Here is an 18522-nt window from a genome sequence, read left to right as displayed (position 1 = left end):
AAATGGGGCAATGCCATTCTTTCTGATGGAGGGATAGAATTCCATTGTATATATATCACATTTTCTTGATCCATTCATCTACTGAGGGGCATCTGGGTTGGTTCCATATCTTAGCTATGGTAAATAATGCTGCAATAAACATAGTTGTTCTGGTAGCTTTAGTGTGGTCTTGTTTATGATCAGTAGGGTAAATGCCCAAAAGTGGGATTGCTGGGTCCTAGGGGAGCTCTATGTGGAGTCTTTTGAGGGAACTCCATACTACTTTCCAAAATGGTTGAACAAGTTTACACTCCTACCAACAATGCAGTAGGGTTCCCTTCTGTTCACATCCCCTCCAGCATCTGTTGTTATTAGAGTTCTTGATTATAGCCATTCTAACTGGTGTGAGGTGTTAATCTCAATGTTGTTTTGATTTGCATTTCTTTTATGGCTAGAGAGGTTGAGCATTTCTTCATGTGTCTATTGGCCATTCTTATTTCCTCTTCAGAGAAGTTTCTCTTTAAGTCTTTAGCACACTTATTTATTGGGCAGTTGTTTCCTTGAGGATTTGTTGTTGGGGGATTTAATTTTTTGAGTTCCAGGTATATTTAGATGTAAGACCCTTGTCAGTTGTATGGATAGTGAAGATCTTCCCCCAATCCGTGGGCTTTCTATTGATCTTGCTAGCTATGTCCTTTGCCATGCAGAAGCTTTGCAACTTCATGCAGTCTCAGGTAGTATTTTTTAAAGCTTTCTTTCCCCAGGGAAAATGATAAGCTCTCTCAGCTTCGGTCTCTGTTACAAAGTGGAGATGGTAATAGCTATTCTCATAATTATTTTGAGAGGTTTAGTTGAGATAACATATTTTAACATATATCTCAATAAATGATAGTTCCTGCTTCACTAATTGTTAAGGTAGAGTATTGCTTAAGAAAATTGCTGACTTGGAATTTCAGGAAATTTAGATCTGGTACAAGAATATGAAATTAAAAATTTGAAATAGCCTGTGCTTCCTGTCCTGGTCCCATGCGCTTCCTTCCCTCTTGGGGGGGGGGGGGGGCTAGTGATCTTCTCAATTCTGTATTGTTCTAATTATTTTCTTTCTTTCTTTCCTCTTTTTTTGGTTGGTCATGGGGCTTGAACTCAGGGCGTGGGTTCTGTCCCTGAGCTTTTTTACTCAAGGCTAGTGCTCTACCACTTTGAGTCACAGGGCCACTTCTGGTTTTCTGGTGGTTATTGGAGATAAGAGTCCCATGGACTTTCCTGCCTGGGCTGGCTTTGAACTGGGATCATCAGATCTCAGTCCCCTGAATAGTTAGGATTACAGGTATGAGCCACTGGTGCCCAGCCTAATTATTTTCTTCATGACATATACTCAAACAATATATTGTTTTGGTTTTTGAGGTTTACATAGAAAATAGTCATTTCTACATTAATTTTCATTTTTGGTGTAGTTTTATTCTCCTTGCTATTACATAAATACATAGCACACTATACATTTATCAATACTGTGGATGGCTATTTAGGTTATTTTTTGAAAAATATGCAAAATGTACTTCTTTGAGATTATTATACAAAATTTCTGGTGCATTGCTAGAGAATTTTTCTACATATACTTAGAAAAAACTTGCCTGGGTTGGCCTGTATACCTTTGATAGCAGCTGACAGTGCCTAATTGCTTCCCAAAGTGGCCATTATAATCTATACTCCCAGCAGACACTTTTTTCCTTATTTCTTCCAGCCCCATTTGGTGATCTTAACATATTTTATGTTTGGGGGTGTGCTGTAGGAGAGTGTGGCTCTAGAAGGCTCATAGGAGGGCTTAGCACTGCCCTGCCTTCCCACAGCATTTCTGGCTACCTGCGGTCTAACCACTTTGACCTTTCTTGCTTTATGATTGTGGTTGGTTTGTGTTCAGCATCTTAGGGCTTACCACACTTGGGCAGGAAGGGCTGAGAAGCGATTGGGAGCTTGGATCCCGGAGCAGTTCTCTGCAGGGTTGGGACACCCACCCTGCACCTCCCCACTTCCTGTCTACAGCATCTGTAGACTTGCAGCTCAGTTTTCAGTTGATGCTGAAAATTGCCCCTCCCCCCCAAAAAAAAACATCTAATTAGGGCAATTTGGCATTTGCCTTCCCTTTCCCCCCCCCAGTTTGGTGGGGCGCCTATGCCCTTGGTTGGTTTTTTTGCCCCTTGCCTCTTTGTTTTCTCTGTAGAGATGCAAATGGTCTATGCAGTGGAAAGGAGAGTAGGGATCCAGAGTTTTACCAACAGCCTTGCAGTTGGTCCCCATCATATTCTTTTTTTTTTTCTGTCTGTCATGGGACTTGAAGTCTGGGCCCTGGGCGCTGTCCCTCAGCTCTTCAGATCAAGGCTAGCGCTCTACCACTTGAGCCACAATACCACTTCCAGTTTTCTTGTGGTTAGTTGGAGATAAGAGTTTCACGGCTTTTCCTGCCCAGGCTGGCTTTGAACCGTGATCCTCAGATCTCAGCCTCCTGAGTACCTAGGATTACAGGCGTGAGCCACTAGTGCCTGGCAGTATTAATTAATGTAATTGTTGCGCTGTTTGATTTTTTTTTTTTTTATCTTTTAGTGCCAGAAGACCTCTCATTAGAAGAGAGAGAAGAACTTTTGGACATTCGTCGTAGAAAGAAGGAACTTATTGATGACATTGAGGTAAAAATAAAAGCCCACAGTTGGGGCTTCAGGGTGAAACTGTGAACAAAGTTATTTGAGGAAAATGTAGAACACTGGTGTTCAGCATGTAAGAACCACACATAGAGAAAGAGTTATCCCCATCAGCAAAACAGACTGTCTATACCAGACAGTGCAGACTCTGAAACCAAAGTCAGGATGGTGGACCTGGAATCCACAACAACTGATTGTGGCTCCAGATTTGGCAGTGATGGGTTTCCACAGCTGCACTAGCATGCTACCCCCTGCTTTTCACTGTAACATAATACCCTGTTCCTGTTTCATACTGTGAGTGCCAAGGCTTGCCCACTGTGATGTCTTTCGCATATGCAGATACCCTTCTAGTGGACAGACAGGCTGCATGCTAGGTACCTACTAGGTATTAGAAACAGAATGACAAATTAAGCAAAGATGAATAAAACAGACAAGCCACATCCTTCTCTCCTTCATGTACTTTCTTCTGACGGTGTCACATAGGAAAGGCAAATGAATAAAGCTATAGTTCAGAGCTGGGGTGACCATGATTGTCACGAGAACTGTATCGAAGGTCCACCATCCTTCCCTCTGGGCTTTCTTAAGAAAGTCCATCATGTGAATCTTCTTTGAGAAACTTCCTAGTCACTGTCATTGCCAAAACAAATGTCACAAGCTAGTCTTGAACCAAAGAACAGCTCCTTTTTAAGAACTTACGTTTTTGAGTCTGGATTTCTTGGCACGCAAATAATAGGGTGCTGGATAAAAATTTCTTTGTTTGAAAGGTAATTTGTGGGCATTTTTATTCCAAGGCTACCTCATTCATGGAACTGTCCCATATCCCAGCGAAAGTCCTGTGGCTGAAGAAAAAAAAGGCATAGTATGTGGACATTGGTAACCATACCGCTAAATTCCTATGGAATCTACTCTAGCTCTGACTGCTTTAGTCAGAGAGAATGCTGAGGTCCAGGGAGGCTAAGAAGCTGTCAATGGGGAGTCAGCCAGTAGGGCCACACCAGTTCTTCCCCTTCTCAGGTCTGTATTGGATGATTATTCAGTCTAGGCCCTGTCCATATGGGGCTTCATGCCCTTACTACCTGGCAGATAGTGACTGCTGATTAGTGATGCCAACCTAAGTGCACCTGAGCCTCAGCTCCCCTGGTCTTCCAAGAACACACAATCTAGAGAAGGCAGGCAACCCATGCCAGGCAGGATAGAATGGCTGTAGTTAAGCCTGCTGCTTTCCTTTGACTGCTTTTATCTTTTCACACCTCTGATATTCTCATATCCTTTCTTTATTTTGAGACAGGATCTTATTGTGTAGCCCAGGCTGGCCTTGAACTCACAATCCTCCTGCTTCTGCTCCTGAGTGCTGGGTTTGCAGGAATGGGCTGCCACATGTGGCTTCTATGCTCCTTCCTGATTTTTCACACAAGTAGTCTGGAATCAGCCTCCTGGGCTGTGGTGGGTGATGACGCATTGTTTTTTTCTGTAAGCTTTACGGATACAGGTGTGAGGTCTCTAGCACTGTGATGCTCAGAGGAGCCCCAGGGAAGCGTGTACCTGGAAGGCAAAACATCTGAGTCTAGAAGGAGTTAGAAATCCCATGATGCTGAAGTGCCTTCTTTTTTGACAGAGGCTGAAATATGAAATTGCAGAAGTGATGACAGAGATCGACAACTTAACTTCTGTGGAGGAGAGGTAAATGCTTATGGCTAACACCTTCAAGTCATTAATCTCCTGGCTCCCCATTTCCCTGTAGCTGAGCTCACTGGCTGGTAACTGCAGCTGGGGGAAAGGCCTGGGCTAGGTAGAAGGATCTTTGAGATGCTCTTCATTTCTTTTTCTGGGGAGATTACTTTTTGTCCTCAACTTTCTTGAAGTCCTTTGTGTATCTCTGTACCTTTGGAAATAAGCACAGGCACTTGAATTACCATCCTTTATGTATTATGAGGAATTACACTTTTTCTCTGTTAGCCAAATGTGATGGTACATGCCTGTAATCTTATCACTCAGGAGGCAGAGGTAGGAAGATTGTGTGCTCTACCCTATCCCTGGCTACCTATCAAGACCCTGTCTCAAGTTAAAAAAAAAAAAAAAAAAAGGCACTGTTTTTTCACTAATAGCAGGGTGTTTTATAGTTTTTGTTTTTTAGTTTTTTGGTGCCAGTCCTGGGGCCTGAACTAAGTGCTAAGGCACTGTCCCTGAGGTTTTTTTTTGCTCAAGCCTAATACTCTTCCACTTGAGTCACAGCTCTACTTCCAGCTTTTTCTGAGCAGTTTATTAGAGTCTAATGGATTTTGCTGCCTGGGCTGGCTTCTAGCCATGATCCTCAGATCTCAACCTCCTGAGTAGTTAAGATTACAGGCATGAGCCACCAGCCCCAGGCCTTTTGAGAAGAATGTTCATGTAGGGCATGTGAAAAAGTAAAGCAAGTGTGACGCAAAGGGTGGGTGGAGACTTGGCTGTGCTCTGTGAACGTGCCCACTGATAGTTTTTCATTATTTCACACAGCAAAACCACTCAGAGGAATAAGCAAATAGCCATGGGAAGAAAGAAATTCAACATGGACCCCAAAAAGGTAAGAGAACACCCCTCCAGTTTTCTAGCATGCAAATGATTGACTTTAGTAGTGGACATAGGTAGTCAAAAGGTGATCCTATGACCCTGTAAAATGATGGCACTGGGGCTCCATTGTATCAGAAATGGGGTGTTCCTGAGCAGGGTGAAACAGAGGCCTCCTGTGGAGCTGGTCCCTGGACCCAAAGGCCTGTCTTGCAGAATGCGGTCCTGGGAGCAGAGGTGGCCAGGGGAGCCTGGCTCCGTGTGCAGCCGCGGAGTCATCCTATGGCGTCTGCTCACCCAGTCTGGAAGTCAGGGCTTGCTCAGGCTATGGTGAATTGCCCGACAGGCTTCACCTAAAAGATAAGTTTTATACTAATTTACTGGTTCTAGTTAAAGATTTATTAGGTCACTCAGTAAAAGCAGAAAGCACATTTAATCTTCATGTGGCCCTTTGCTGAGAAAAAATTATCGAAATTATTTGATTTTGAAGACTTGGTTATGGCAGTTGTCTTAGCTTGGTCTTCGCTTGGACCACCATAACAAAATGCCATAGATGGGATGGGGGTAGAGGGCTTAGCAAGCATGTTCACCTTTGGTCCTGGAGGCTATACACCCAGAATTGGGGGGTACCAGCACGGACAGGGGCTAGGGAGATGCTGCCCTGTGTGAACAGCTGAAGGTCTAACCCTGGTCACCCACAGAGGCCTTTCCTCCCCTACTGTTGTGGGGACACACACATGTGGGGTCCATCACCACACCAGAAGCTGTCTCACATGCTTCAGATGGAATTCAACACGCACACACACACCTGGCCTCATAGCATCACAAGGCATGAGGTGCTGTTGGTAGATACCTCTTTCAAGCAGAGGGGAGCCTTTAAGTCCCAAACGGCATCTGAAGCACGGAGCTTTCATGTGTCCAGGTGCATCAGGTTCTACAAGTAGCACTTGGGTTTATAAATAAGAGGAAAGATCTGATTTGCTTGAGGAAGCTGCCTCTCCCTTTTATTCTCAATGTCCTAGAAATGCTTTAAAAATAAATACATAAAGCTGTGGACCAGAATTTTGGACCAGAAATTGAGTCTGTGTAGGAAAGAAGATAGAATCTGTTGGGGAGGGAAGGATGCGCAAGCCAGGAACAAGAAAGAGCTGCTGGCGCACGTGAGAGCCGCCTTGGGCCAGCAAGCTCCCAGGAGCTGGAGTTGGCGGGGAGGGGGATAACCCAGGACACTCAAACTGTGACCAGGCAGGAGGAGAAGCCTGCCTGCTTCTTGAGGTTGCCTGTGGGTACAGACCGCTCACCATCCCCCCCACATACATACCCCCACCCCAGTTGCTCAAAGTGCTGCACTGCCAAGTCACAGAAAGCAACTCCAAGAGGAGAAGCAGCATCAGGGCACCAGGCATTTAAGGGAAGCAACCCCTGAAGAGCAGAGCTAAAGCTGGGGCTGGAGTGGGGGTGGGGGTTGGTGGGGTTCTGCAAGTAGGGTGCTTATAGCACTGTAAATATCATCAGAGACTCAATAGGATGTTTCTTGTCTGTGATACTCAAACAGGGACTTGTGAAAAGAGCCCTAGAAATAAAGAACATGAGGTGACATAAACCCGGGCCCTGGGCTGTGCACAGGACAGGTGAAGAATGGATTTGGCTAAAGAGCCATGATTTTGTCCATAATCTCACACACAGCCACACAGCATGAAGATGGGTCCATATCCCTAAGTCTGTCCAGTAGAAGTCCAAATAGAACTGAAATATTTTAAGGAAATTTCAGACTATTTTAGAACTAGGCTAAGATAAAATCCTCAGATTCACAAGCCCATCATTTGCCAACTAGAATACATTTCTGCATTGAGTAAAATACCATAACCCATGGGCATAAAGAGAACCATTGAATTTTCCAAGAAGGAAAGACAGACTAATAACAAATGAGCTCAGCCTGGTGCCAGTGCCTCAAGCCTTTTCTCATAGCTACTCAGGAGGCTGAGATCTGAGGATTTTGGTTCAAAGTCAACCCAGGCAGGAAATTGTGTGAGACTCTTACTCCAATTAACCATCAAAAAGCTAGAAGTGGAAGTGTGGCTGAAGTGGTAGAGAGTACAAAAGCTCAAGAACAGTGCCCAGGCCCTGGGTTCAAGCCCGAGGACAGGCATAAAACAAGCACCTTTCTGGGTCACTGACTCCAGGGTACCTATCCTGCTACCATAAATTATGCTTTCTTTTCTTTTTTTTTTTTTTCCTGTCAGTCATAGGGCTTGAACTCTGGGCCTGGCCACTGTCTCTCAGCTCTTCAGCTCAAAGTGAGCACTCTACCACTTGAGCCACAGCACCACTTCTGGATTTCTGGTGGTTAACTGGAGATAAAAGTCTCACGAATGGGGCTGGGAAGGTGGCTCAGTGGTAGAGCGCTTGCCTTGCATGCCTGAGGCCCTGGGTTCGATTCCTCAGTACCACATAAGCAAAAAGAAAAAAGACGGAAGTGGCGCTGTGGCTCAAGTGGTAGAGCGCTAGCCTTGAGCTGAAGAGCTGAGGGACAGTGCCCAGGCCCAGAGTTCAGGCCCCACAACTGGACCCAAAAAAAAAAAAAGTCTCACGAATGGGGCTGGCAAGGTGGCTCAGTGGTAGAGCACTTGCCTTGCATGCCTGAGGCCCTGGGTTCGATTCCTCAGCACCACATAAGCAAAAAGAAAAGAGCCGGAAGTGGCGCTGTGGCTCAAGTGATAGAGCGCTAGCCTTGAGCTGAAGAGCTGAGGGACAGCGCCCAGGCCCAGAGTTCAGGCCCCACAACCGGACCCCCCAAAAAAAAAAAAAAAAAAGTCTCATGGACTTTCCTGTCCAGGCTGGCTTTGAACTACAATCTCAGATCTCAGCCTCCTGAGTAGCTAGGATTACAGACATGAGCCACTGGCACCCAGCTTTTTTTTCTTTTTTCTTTCTTCTTTTTTTTTTTGTGTGGTAGAAAGGTTTGAACTCAGGGTCTTGTGCTCTTGAGGTAGGTGTTCTCCCACTTGAGCCATGCATCCAGCCCTTTTACGTTAGTTTTCAAATAGGATCTTGCATTTTGGCCTAAGCCAGCCTGAACTGCTATCCTTCTATCTATGCTTTTGGTGTGGCTGAAATGGTACGTGTGTGGCACCTCAGCCAACTTATGAGTTGAGGTAGAGATTTCAAACTTTTCAAGGGCTGTGATCCTCCATATCTTAGCCTCCTGAGTAGTTAGAATTCTAGGGTAAGCCTGTACACCTGGCAGGTTTGCATTTTAAAAATCTTTAGTGAAAAAAATAAAAATCTTAAGTGGAGCCTGGGTGCCAGTGGCTCACACCTGTAATCCTAGCTACTCAGAAGGCTGAGATCTGAGGATCATGGTTCAAACCCAGCCCAGGCAGGAAAGTCTGTGAGACTCATCTCTAATTAGCTACCAGAAAAAAACTGTGGCTCAAGTGGTAGAGTGCTTGCCTTGAGCTAAAGAGCTGAGGGACAGCGCCCAGGCCCAGAGTTCAAGCCCCATGACTGTCCACAAAAAAAAAAAAAAAACCTCCAGTGGAATTAAAATATCCCCTTCTGTGTTGTCTCATAAGAGTCTTCCTCCAGTGAGTGTTCATTCCCTCATTGTACAGGTCTCCTGTTATACTTCCATCATAGCATGTTAGTCTGTTTCTTAGTGGCTGTTGGTTGCTGTTTCCAGTTTTTAGAAATGCTAAATAGGACTGTTATGGACACTCACGTATTTTTTTTAAGTCTCCAGATGGACCGTGGGTGCATGCGGAAGCTTGGGCTCGGGGCTGGGAGTTTTGCCTGGGAATGTCTCAGTTTTTAGAAAAGCTTTGTGGCAGACAGCAGAGTCCCTGTCTCCTCCCCAGCCATCATGCTGACATGGCCCTGGAGCTGGGGTTGTGCCGGTCCCAGTGCTGTCCATGAGACAGAAGGGCCAGTTCAGGGCCTGTCAGCTGTGCTCTGTGGCTCCTAAAGTACCCATGAGTTTGGACTCAAGTAAACTCAGTGGCGGCATGCCAGGTACATGTTTCAGTCTCAGATAACAGCAAAATCAAGCTTATCTTCTCACACAGCCGGCCCTGTACAGCAGGAGGAAGGTGCCATGTGCGTCTCAGCCTTTCCCCATATGAATGATGTTGTGGCTCTGGGCCTCACCTGGTTCAAAACAGGGAGGAGGAGGAGGAGGAGGAGGAGGAGGAAAAAGAAGGAGGAGCAACAGCAGCAGCGGCGGTGGTGAAGGTGTCACCTTCAAGCTTCCGTTTATGTCTGGCCAGATCGGTGCCACAGGGTCATCTTAAATCCAGTGCAACTAGGAAGTTTTCCAGCATAGGCCAGCAGGGCAAAGGGGATGGGGTCAGGAGGGTCTGTTCCATACAACGAAGTTCTCCTGACACAAAGTGGACTATTTTCCTGCCGCGGACTGGGTTCTGTCGGGACCACGGAGGACACCTAAGGGAGGAACCTGGAATAGGTGGGGAGATGGCAAACAGACAACTCACACACATTAGGAGTGGATGCTGAGTGCGATTTAATGCAGAGGATAACAAACTTTTATAGCAAAAGTCTCCATGAGGAAGGGCAAAAGGTTACACAATCTTGCTGCAGGGCTTCTTTCTTGGGTGGTCACCAGCTGGGCACCTGATAGGCATTTGTCTCCGGCTTATCTCTAAGGAATACAATGGGTTTGGGTTTCGATGTTTGTCACCAATTAACCATTACCTATCTTTATAGAGGCCTTAACTTTCCCAAATAGATCTTTCCTGTTTCTTCTTTAATAGTAAACCTCAAGGAGACCTGGATCTAGCAATTCTCTAGGTCTAGCAATTCTCTTAGTAAATAGCAGGAAATTCTTTCTCCTAAGTAATTATCTCAGCAATTGCCATACATTCTTTCTGTTCTAGCTGAGCCTACAGCTTCTTGTAAATCCCTTACAAATAATTCCTTCTGCTGAAGTGACTTTGTGAAACCCCCAATACTTTTATATTTACTTATAACTTATCTCCTAGCCTCCATAAGAGGTGTTTCAGGGTAGCACTTAACTCTGGTGAGTTAGTCATATTTTTAAGACACTCATCAGATATTGGGGTCGTCAACACTCTTAAGAAAGAGCTTTGAATAAGGGAACGTTGACAATGAGCAAGTACAAAGAGCAGTAGAAGCAGTAAAAGATTAATAGGCACTCTTATGCAGTGAAGAAAGGCAGAAACACATCTTTTCCCAGGGGTTTTTCCAGCCTTTTCCCAGGAGTAGGCCTCTTAGAAGCCCTATTCTCCGAGGTAGACTTCGGTGAAGTCCCAAAACTTGGAGATAGGTTTCTGTAAAGCCCCATTCTCTGAGGTAGACTTCGGTGAAGTCCCAAAACTCAGAGATAGGTCTCGAAGCCCCTATCATGGTCTGATAGATGGTTTCCCATGCTAAGCAGACTCTACTGGGGTCGGCGTGGCATTTGCCCCTTTTTTTTTTTTTTTTTATTTTCACCAGTCCTGACTTCGTGTATCACAGTTAACTCAATTTTATACCAGCTGTACTTGTAAGCTCCAATTTTAAGACATACTCATACCATTTGCTACATACTTAAACTTTCTGAGTTTTGTCTTCTTTAAAGACAATTCTTACTTTTCAAATCCTTTCTTATCCAAAGTGGATATCAATTTTTTCCCCAATTCCTTTCCCAAGGCTTTCTTTACTACCTTCTTTCTTTACAATCCCTTTTCCAAGGCTTTCTTTACCACCCTCTTTCTTTACAATCCCTGAGCATCTTTGTAGCTGTAGTTTAAAACTGCACAATTTTCCTTTTGCTTGCGGAACCTTTATCTTAGAACAGCCTTAAGGCACCACTGTGATGTAGAAGCTTGCTAGATTTTAAGGCTAAGAGTATTACCTCCATTGATAACACACTCAGGTTATTACCATACCAGAGCCAAACTAGGCTGTGACCATAGAGTGGATTTTCAGTCACTATGCACTGAATGGCCTAAGGCAAGCAAGCCAGTGATATCCTTGTCCCCAATATCCACTGTGGGAAGAGAGGGTTTTTGGATATCACCCAAAAGAATGTCCCACAAGATCTTAGATTTAGCAGCAGTCAACCAGGAAGCAGACTCAGGTGATGGAATCTTTAGGCAGGAGTTTCTCCAGGTGGCTGTCAGGCAGTCATTGAACTTTAACCATTAGGGTATGCAGCAGCAGCAGCAGCAGGATCTCTCAGTGGCTCCAAGGGACTGTCACACCTCATGCTGGGCTGTAAATTCCTACACAGACTGGTTAAGGATACATTGCATAGGCTTGGCAGGCTTTGATCCTGCTGGTTTTTAAGATCTTTAAACAATAGCCCAGGACAATTTACCAAAATCACAACTTTTTTACTAACCAGATATTTTTGTAAATAGACACAGAAGGCTCAGAAGGCTGTCTTGTAGCCATCTCTGACAGATGCAGTCTCCACACCTTGCATACCTACAACAGTTAACACTATTCTTTATGCTTTTTTTTTTTTTTTTTTTTTTTTTTTTGCCTCATTTCTCCAAAATTTCTGACTCTGGACCCTTGATCTTAAAAATGAGGGTAGAAGGGCGAAGATCCATCTTCTGTAACTTCTTCAAGCTGACTTCAGGGGCGTTGATCTTACCTAGCCAGGAACCTATAACCTTAGCCTATTTTACAAAGAGGCTATCAGGGTTAGATGTCATTAAGAACAATATTTAACTTTTGACAACTGCACAGACCTTTTTTCCAGCTACAGCAGTGTAGCTTGTTTAGCACTCTGGTTTGCAAAAGCATCTTCCTAGATGGCTTAGGAATGTGATCTCAACAATGCCTAAGATGCCTAAGTTACCTTTGCAGGCCTTTAGACAGATATCAATAGAAACACACTCAGGTTTACAAACTTTTTCCTGAGCAGATGAATTTCATGTATCTGATGTCAGCTCAATTGGAGCTGCCAATTAGCACATAAAGGGGTTGAGATTTAAACTATCCCCCACATTTTATAACATTAGCTTTTTTACTATCACAGAGGACTGGCAAGTTTCTGTTCCTTACAAGGTAGATAGTCATGGACATTAGGCATGCTTCCAAACTATCTTCCTATGACCTCCCGGCTCTGACCAGTTTTTGAAGGGCCACAAAATGACTCTAGGATCTGACATTTCTGCCATCCAAGCAGTGGCTTACTGCCTCTGGATGCTCCTCCATTGCTCTTGTCCCAGGAGTGTCTTCTCTACACTGGATAAATGCCTCATTGGCATTTCCCTTTAGCTGGTCGCTGGACTCGAACTCAGGGCCTGAGCACTGTCCCTCAGCTCTACAGCTCAAGGCTAGTACTCTGCCACTTTGAGTCCCAGACTCGGGGCTTGAATACTGTCCCCTAACTCTTCAGTCCAGGGCTAGTACTCTGCCACTGTGAGTCTCGAGCTTGGGGCTTGAGTACTGTCCCCTGACTCTTTAGTCCAGGGCTAGTACTCTGCCGGCTGAATAGAGATGACAGTCTCACTGGGACCTTTTTCTGCCCGGGCTGGCTTTGAACCAGTTTGCAGATCAGTGAGTCTTATAAAAGGCCACTTTCCTCCAATTAAAAGCAACAAGGTGGTCAACATAGAAGTAGCTTTTAAGCATGCTCTTACCTGAAACTTATTAAGAGTCAAAGTTACATTTGACAAACTTTTAAGAATACTCTGTGTTTTGCTCTGGACTTTGCTGGAGACTTAAAAAGACCTATAAGAGCAAACTAGAATAGCAATTCTTTTGATAATCTTAATTTTTCCTTTGTGCACATTGAGGCCAATGTCAAGAACAATTTTACATTTAAACTTTATATCCCAAAATCCATTTTTTTTAATTAATTTTTTTAAAAGCCTCTTATTAATCACCTTTAATATTTCATACTTTAGTTTTCATTTGCGTTTTGAAAAGATCCCTTGAAATCTTGAGGCCAAGTGTCACTCATTGCCTCTTGGTTGCTTGTTTTAAAGCAGACACACATTAAGATTTTTAAACTCAAATGACAATTTTTCCTTAATGCAAAAATTACAGTCACCATCATTATACCACGAGGCTAGACTTAACACCTCTATAACTTTCAAAAATATCTTAATTGTAAAACATTAAAAGCAAGTCACATTATACAAATAACTTTTTAGCCCTCTTTTTAAGGCCTTTCTAATTTTAATGTTAACACATCCAAGGGGAAGTTTTAGCAATACTAATCAGATCATCACATCACTCATTTTAACCATCATGTTTTCAGTGTCTGTCTGTAGGGAAAAGAAAGAACAAAGATGGGCCACTCAGCCCCTTCTATGGAATGGGCACACACCCAATCCGACTCTTTAGGGTTAGATGAACTGCGTTTGTGCCAGCTTGCCTCACCATGCGTGGACTCCTCCCAGGGCCTGTCCCACCATGCATGACCAGCTGAACTGCACTTCTGCTTGTTCACCCCTTACCCCTAAAGATAGGTCTTCTGTTGGCTTCTAAGTTTTTCCCCGTCTCTTCTCTTGGTTCTCGAATGAAATACAGTTTTAGACAGACAAAACAGGTAACATCTTTGGCAGTGTTAAACTAACCTTTACATTTAAATTTCTAATATTTATCCCCAAATTTTAGCCAAGGGAATTAGATCCCAAACAGCCAATGCATTTTTGTTAAGCCAGATAACTTGATTACAGAATAAACAGTCTTATGCATTTTAAAACATTAGTCTTTTAAAATACCAGATTTTCTAATTTGCAAGTTAAAGAATCTTTACAAAGCCATTTAAAACAATGTGAAGATTTTTTAAAATCCTTGGTAATGTCCAAATCTCATTACCTTTTGAATTTTAAATTTAAACTCACCCAATTGTTACAGCATGCTGACAATTCTTATCTTTGAACATGTTCACAGACAAACACAAAACACACAGATCTTAAAGCGCGCAAAAATCAAAATCAGTTGTATGTACATTATTTCAAATTTTTAAACAAAAATTTAAGACAGTATTTCCTTTAACTAGGTACCTTTGTTGGGCTTTATTTTCCCAGAGCTTGCTTATCTAGCAAGGCAATTCACTAATTAGTCTTTTGAATCTCTGTGCTGTTCTCATTCAGCAAGCTGAATCCAGAGTCTGCTGAGTGAGCCTGCCATACTCACCCAAATCTTCCCTACCTCAGAAAACATAAAACGAACACACACACTAAACAAGACAAACAAGTGGCCACAAAGACAAAATCAGGTCTCAGTGAATGGGGTGACATCTCACCACTGACCAGGGGACTCGAACCCCCTCTACTTATTCCAGATAATTTTTCTTTTTAGATTCTTCTGAGATTTCCAATTATACTCAAATTATACCCCCTCTCTTTTACCTCTTTGAAATGACTGAGCAGGAGGTCGAGAGGAGTAAGCTTGCTTTGTCCTTGCCCCATCTCTGCGACAAGGAGTGTCCAAATTAATAAAACCGAGATAAGAAAGAAAAAGAAGTTAAAATTACACACTCACACACACACACTCACGCCGCATACGGGGGTTGGTAATGTACGCGCACTTGGTCATGCTTTCTCTGGGGAGGGGGGCGATCTGGTCCGGGCACTCCTGGAATTCTAAAAAGGTGGATGGGGCAATTAAGTGCACACTCTTCCTCTGGTCTAGGGGATCAATAAGCCCCTCATCCACCGGCCCCAGGGCTGCATGCCTAAGATTCAAATTAGAGTTAACAGAAGACATATACGCACACTCAAGACAGACAGCAAGCGCGTCAGACTGCTGTTCCGACAGTCTGTCCAGAAGGGCTTCCAATCAGAGAGAATCGGCCAATCAGGGGGACTCGAACCCCCTCTACCCGATCTCGAGGACAGTCCCACCCAGGGGTCCAGGGGACGTCTCCCACTGGCCCCGCTGGCAGTCTTATAGCGCGTCCGCCAAGACTCTCCGCCAGCCCCAAGACCACACCTGCAGGCTTTCACCATTCCTGAAATATGAAAATTGTATCAAATGATCTAATTGTTTCTTATTCTCTTGGGGAGGGGCTGGTTGCCCCTCTGTCCGTTTTTTGTTTCCTCTCGAGGAGGAGTTCCGTCTTTATGGAACTTAGATTTACATTCACTTTTTCAATGGTTGCCTTTTTCCATTTTTTATTTCCTCTCGAAGAGGAGTTCCGTCTTTATGGAACTTAGATTTACATTCACTTTTTCAATGGTTGCCTTTTTCCTGTGGGAACCAAGGATTAGTTTGTTCTCCCTTTGCTGCTGTGGAGGCTTTAATGCCTCTTGCTTTTAGCATATGTTTTAAAATAGAGACAAACTATCCTTATTCTTAGAAGATGAACTCCCCATGATTTACTCGTTATCTTTCTCAGTCACAACTGAGGGGCCTGCAGCACCCCAACGAGCTTCTGACTACTATTCCAGGTGAAAAGAAAAGAGAGAGATGCTTACCTCCCAAGGTTCCTTGACTGAAGAGACTGCTTCGTGCCCCGCTCTGAGCCTCAGCCTCTGCCCCACGTTGGGCGCCACCTGCCGCGGACTGGGTTCTGTCGGGACCACGGAGGACACCTAAGGGAGGAACCTGGAATAGGTGGGGAGATGGCAAACAGACAACTCACACACATTAGGAGTGGATGCTGAGTGCGATTTAATGCAGAGGATAACAAACTTTTATAGCAAAAGTCTCCATGAGGAAGGGCAAAAGGTTACACAATCTTGCTGCAGGGCTTCTTTCTTGGGTGGTCACCAGCTGGGCACCTGATAGGCATTTGTCTCCGGCTTATCTCTAAGGAATACAATGGGTTTGGGTTTCGATGTTTGTCACCAATTAACCATTACCTATCTTTATAGAGGCCTTAACTTTCCCAAATAGATCTTTCCTGTTTCTTCTTTAATAGTAAACCTCAAGGAGACCTGGATCTAGCAATTCTCTAGGTCTAGCAATTCTCTTAGTAAATAGCAGGAAATTCTTTCTCCTAAGTAATTATCTCAGCAATTGCCATACATTCTTTCTGTTCTAGCTGAGCCTACAGCTTCTTGTAAATCCCTTACAAATAATTCCTTCTGCTGAAGTGACTTTGTGAAACCCCCAATACTTTTATATTTACTTATAACTTATCTCCTAGCCTCCATAAGAGGTGTTTCAGGGTAGCACTTAACTCTGGTGAGTTAGTCATATTTTTAAGACACTCATCAGATATTGGGGTCGTCAACACTCTTAAGAAAGAGCTTTGAATAAGGGAACGTTGACAATGAGCAAGTACAAAGAGCAGTAGAAGCAGTAAAAGATTAATAGGCACTCTTATGCAGTGAAGAAAGGCAGAAACACATCTTTTCCCAGGGGTTTTTCCAGCCTTTTCCCAGGAGTAGGCCTCTTAGAAGCCCTATTCTCCGAGGTAGACTTCGGTGAAGTCCCAAAACTTGGAGATAGGTTTCTGTAAAGCCCCATTCTCTGAGGTAGACTTCGGTGAAGTCCCAAAACTCAGAGATAGGTCTCGAAGCCCCTATCATGGTCTGATAGATGGTTTCCCATGCTAAGCAGACTCTACTGGGGTCGGCGTGGCATTTTCCTACATGGGACACCATGTGCCCTTCTAGACTTGAACAACTACTTCCATTGACTCGGTCAGCTTCCCGGGTTTTTGTCTTTTAGCCTGTTAGGTTGCCAGGAGGTGCTTTTCTCTGTTGTTCTGTGTACAGGTACTTTTCTTGGTGGATACAGTGTACTGTGGTGGTGTGCAATCATGGGTCGCTGGTGAGACAGTCATACTGAGTGTCTGTGTCAACACTGCATGGCTCCTAACCCAGCATCCTGGCTCACGTTGCTCCTCAGGGAATTCAGTTCCTGATAGAGAACGACCTGCTGCAGAGCTCCCCAGAAGACGTTGCCCAGTTCCTCTACAAAGGTGAAGGCCTGAACAAGACTGTCATTGGGGACTACCTGGGTGAGAGGTAAGCTGGAAGAGGAGCAGCCCCACCTGGCCCATTCTCTGCCTTAGGAATGCTCCCAGAATCTGCTGTGAGCCTCAGTGCACACTGCTTCCCCTAACAGTTGTTAGGAGGTCCAGTGTGCTGTGTGGTGGAGGGTACCAGGTGTTTGGGCTAGGTGGGGCCTGAAGCCTTCTGGACCCCTTCACTCAGAACATGGAGACACAGTCCGCAGTGCTGTCACCTCCTTCTCCTGGCCTTGGACAGCTTCTTGGCCTTCTTTAGCTTGTCCAGAAACACTCCAGTCTCCCAGTGGTTTTCCTTCCCCAATACATAGGAAGTAAAGAGGCAGGAGGTTGTCAGTAATATTGGAAATGGAAAGCAGCAGTTGAGATATACTCTCCCAATCTTCTTCACTAACAGCTCATCTAAAATGGTGGGGATATAGCTCAGTTTAGAGTACTTGCCTGATGTGTGCAAGTCCCTGGGTTCAAAATAAATATTTCAGAAAGTCCGCCTAATGTGTTTAGGAGAGGTTAGGCCAGAAGAAGAGGGCAGCAGATGCCAACAGTGTTGAAATAGACTTACTAAGAGTCAAAAACAAAAGTTCTGCTGGAGGCATGGCTCTACACTAGAGTACTTGCCTAGAAAGTATGAAACCCTGAGTTCAAACCCCAGTACTGGGGAAAAGAAAAAAAAAGTGTAGTTTTTTGGTTTGAACCTACAGTCTTGTGTTTTTGCTTAGCTTTTTTTTTTTGGGGGGGGGGGGGTGTGGGGCTTGAACTCTGGGCTTAGGTGCTGTCACTGAGTTCTTCAGCTCAAGAGTAGTGCTCTACCACTTGAACCACAGTACCACTTCCAGTTTTCTGGTGGTTAATTAAAGATAAGAGTCTCACGGACTTTCCTGCCCAGGCTAGGCTGGCTTTGAACCGCAAGCCTCAGATCTCAGCTTCCTGAGTAGCTAGAATTACAAGCTTGAGCCACCAGTGCCCAGCTTTGCTTAGCTTTCTTGCTCTCTGCTGGAACTCTATCACTTGAACCACACCTCCAGTCTTTCTTTTTTGATACTGGTCCTGGGGCTTGAACTCAAAGCCTGGGGGGCTGTCCCTGAGCTTTTCTGCTCAAGGCCTATACTCTAAACTTGAGCTATAGTTCCAATTTCTAGCCTTTTATTGGTTAGAGATAAGAGTCTCATGGACTCTCCTGCCCATGCTAGCTTCAAAAAAGCATCCTCCTGAGCAGCTAGGATTGCAGGTGTGAGCCACAGGTGGCCGGCCTGTCTTTTTTTTTTTGGTCATGGGGCAGTCTGAACCCTAGGCCTAGGCGCTGTCCCTCAGCTCTTCAGCTCAAGGCTCTATCACTTGAGCCACAGTGCCACTTCCAGCTTTTTCTGCTTATGTGGTTCTGAACCGAGGGCCTCATGCATG

The 18522-nt window shown here is 44.5% G+C and overlaps 1 protein-coding gene across 2 annotated transcripts in view; it reads left to right on the top strand.

Annotated features, from left to right (window-relative positions):
- Positions 1–18522, top strand: part of Cyth3 (cytohesin 3) — a 109759-nt gene that overhangs the window by 80163 nt on the left and 11074 nt on the right. For both annotated transcript variants that reach the window (XM_042686644.1, XM_042686643.1), the window contains exons 2-5: positions 2578–2660; positions 4288–4352; positions 5166–5232; positions 17001–17119. In XM_042686644.1, coding sequence (XP_042542578.1) covers positions 2578–2660; positions 4288–4352; positions 5166–5232; positions 17001–17119 — 334 coding nt within the window. The remainder of the gene's footprint in view (positions 1–2577; positions 2661–4287; positions 4353–5165; positions 5233–17000; positions 17120–18522) is intronic.

Source organism: Dipodomys spectabilis, unplaced genomic scaffold (genome assembly GCF_019054845.1).
Source record: "Dipodomys spectabilis isolate Male_0828 unplaced genomic scaffold, ASM1905484v1 ptg000098l, whole genome shotgun sequence".
NCBI classification, from domain to species: domain Eukaryota; kingdom Metazoa; phylum Chordata; class Mammalia; order Rodentia; family Heteromyidae; genus Dipodomys; species Dipodomys spectabilis.
Note: the sequence above shows the minus strand (reverse complement) of the source record. Positions and strands in the feature narration are given on the sequence as shown.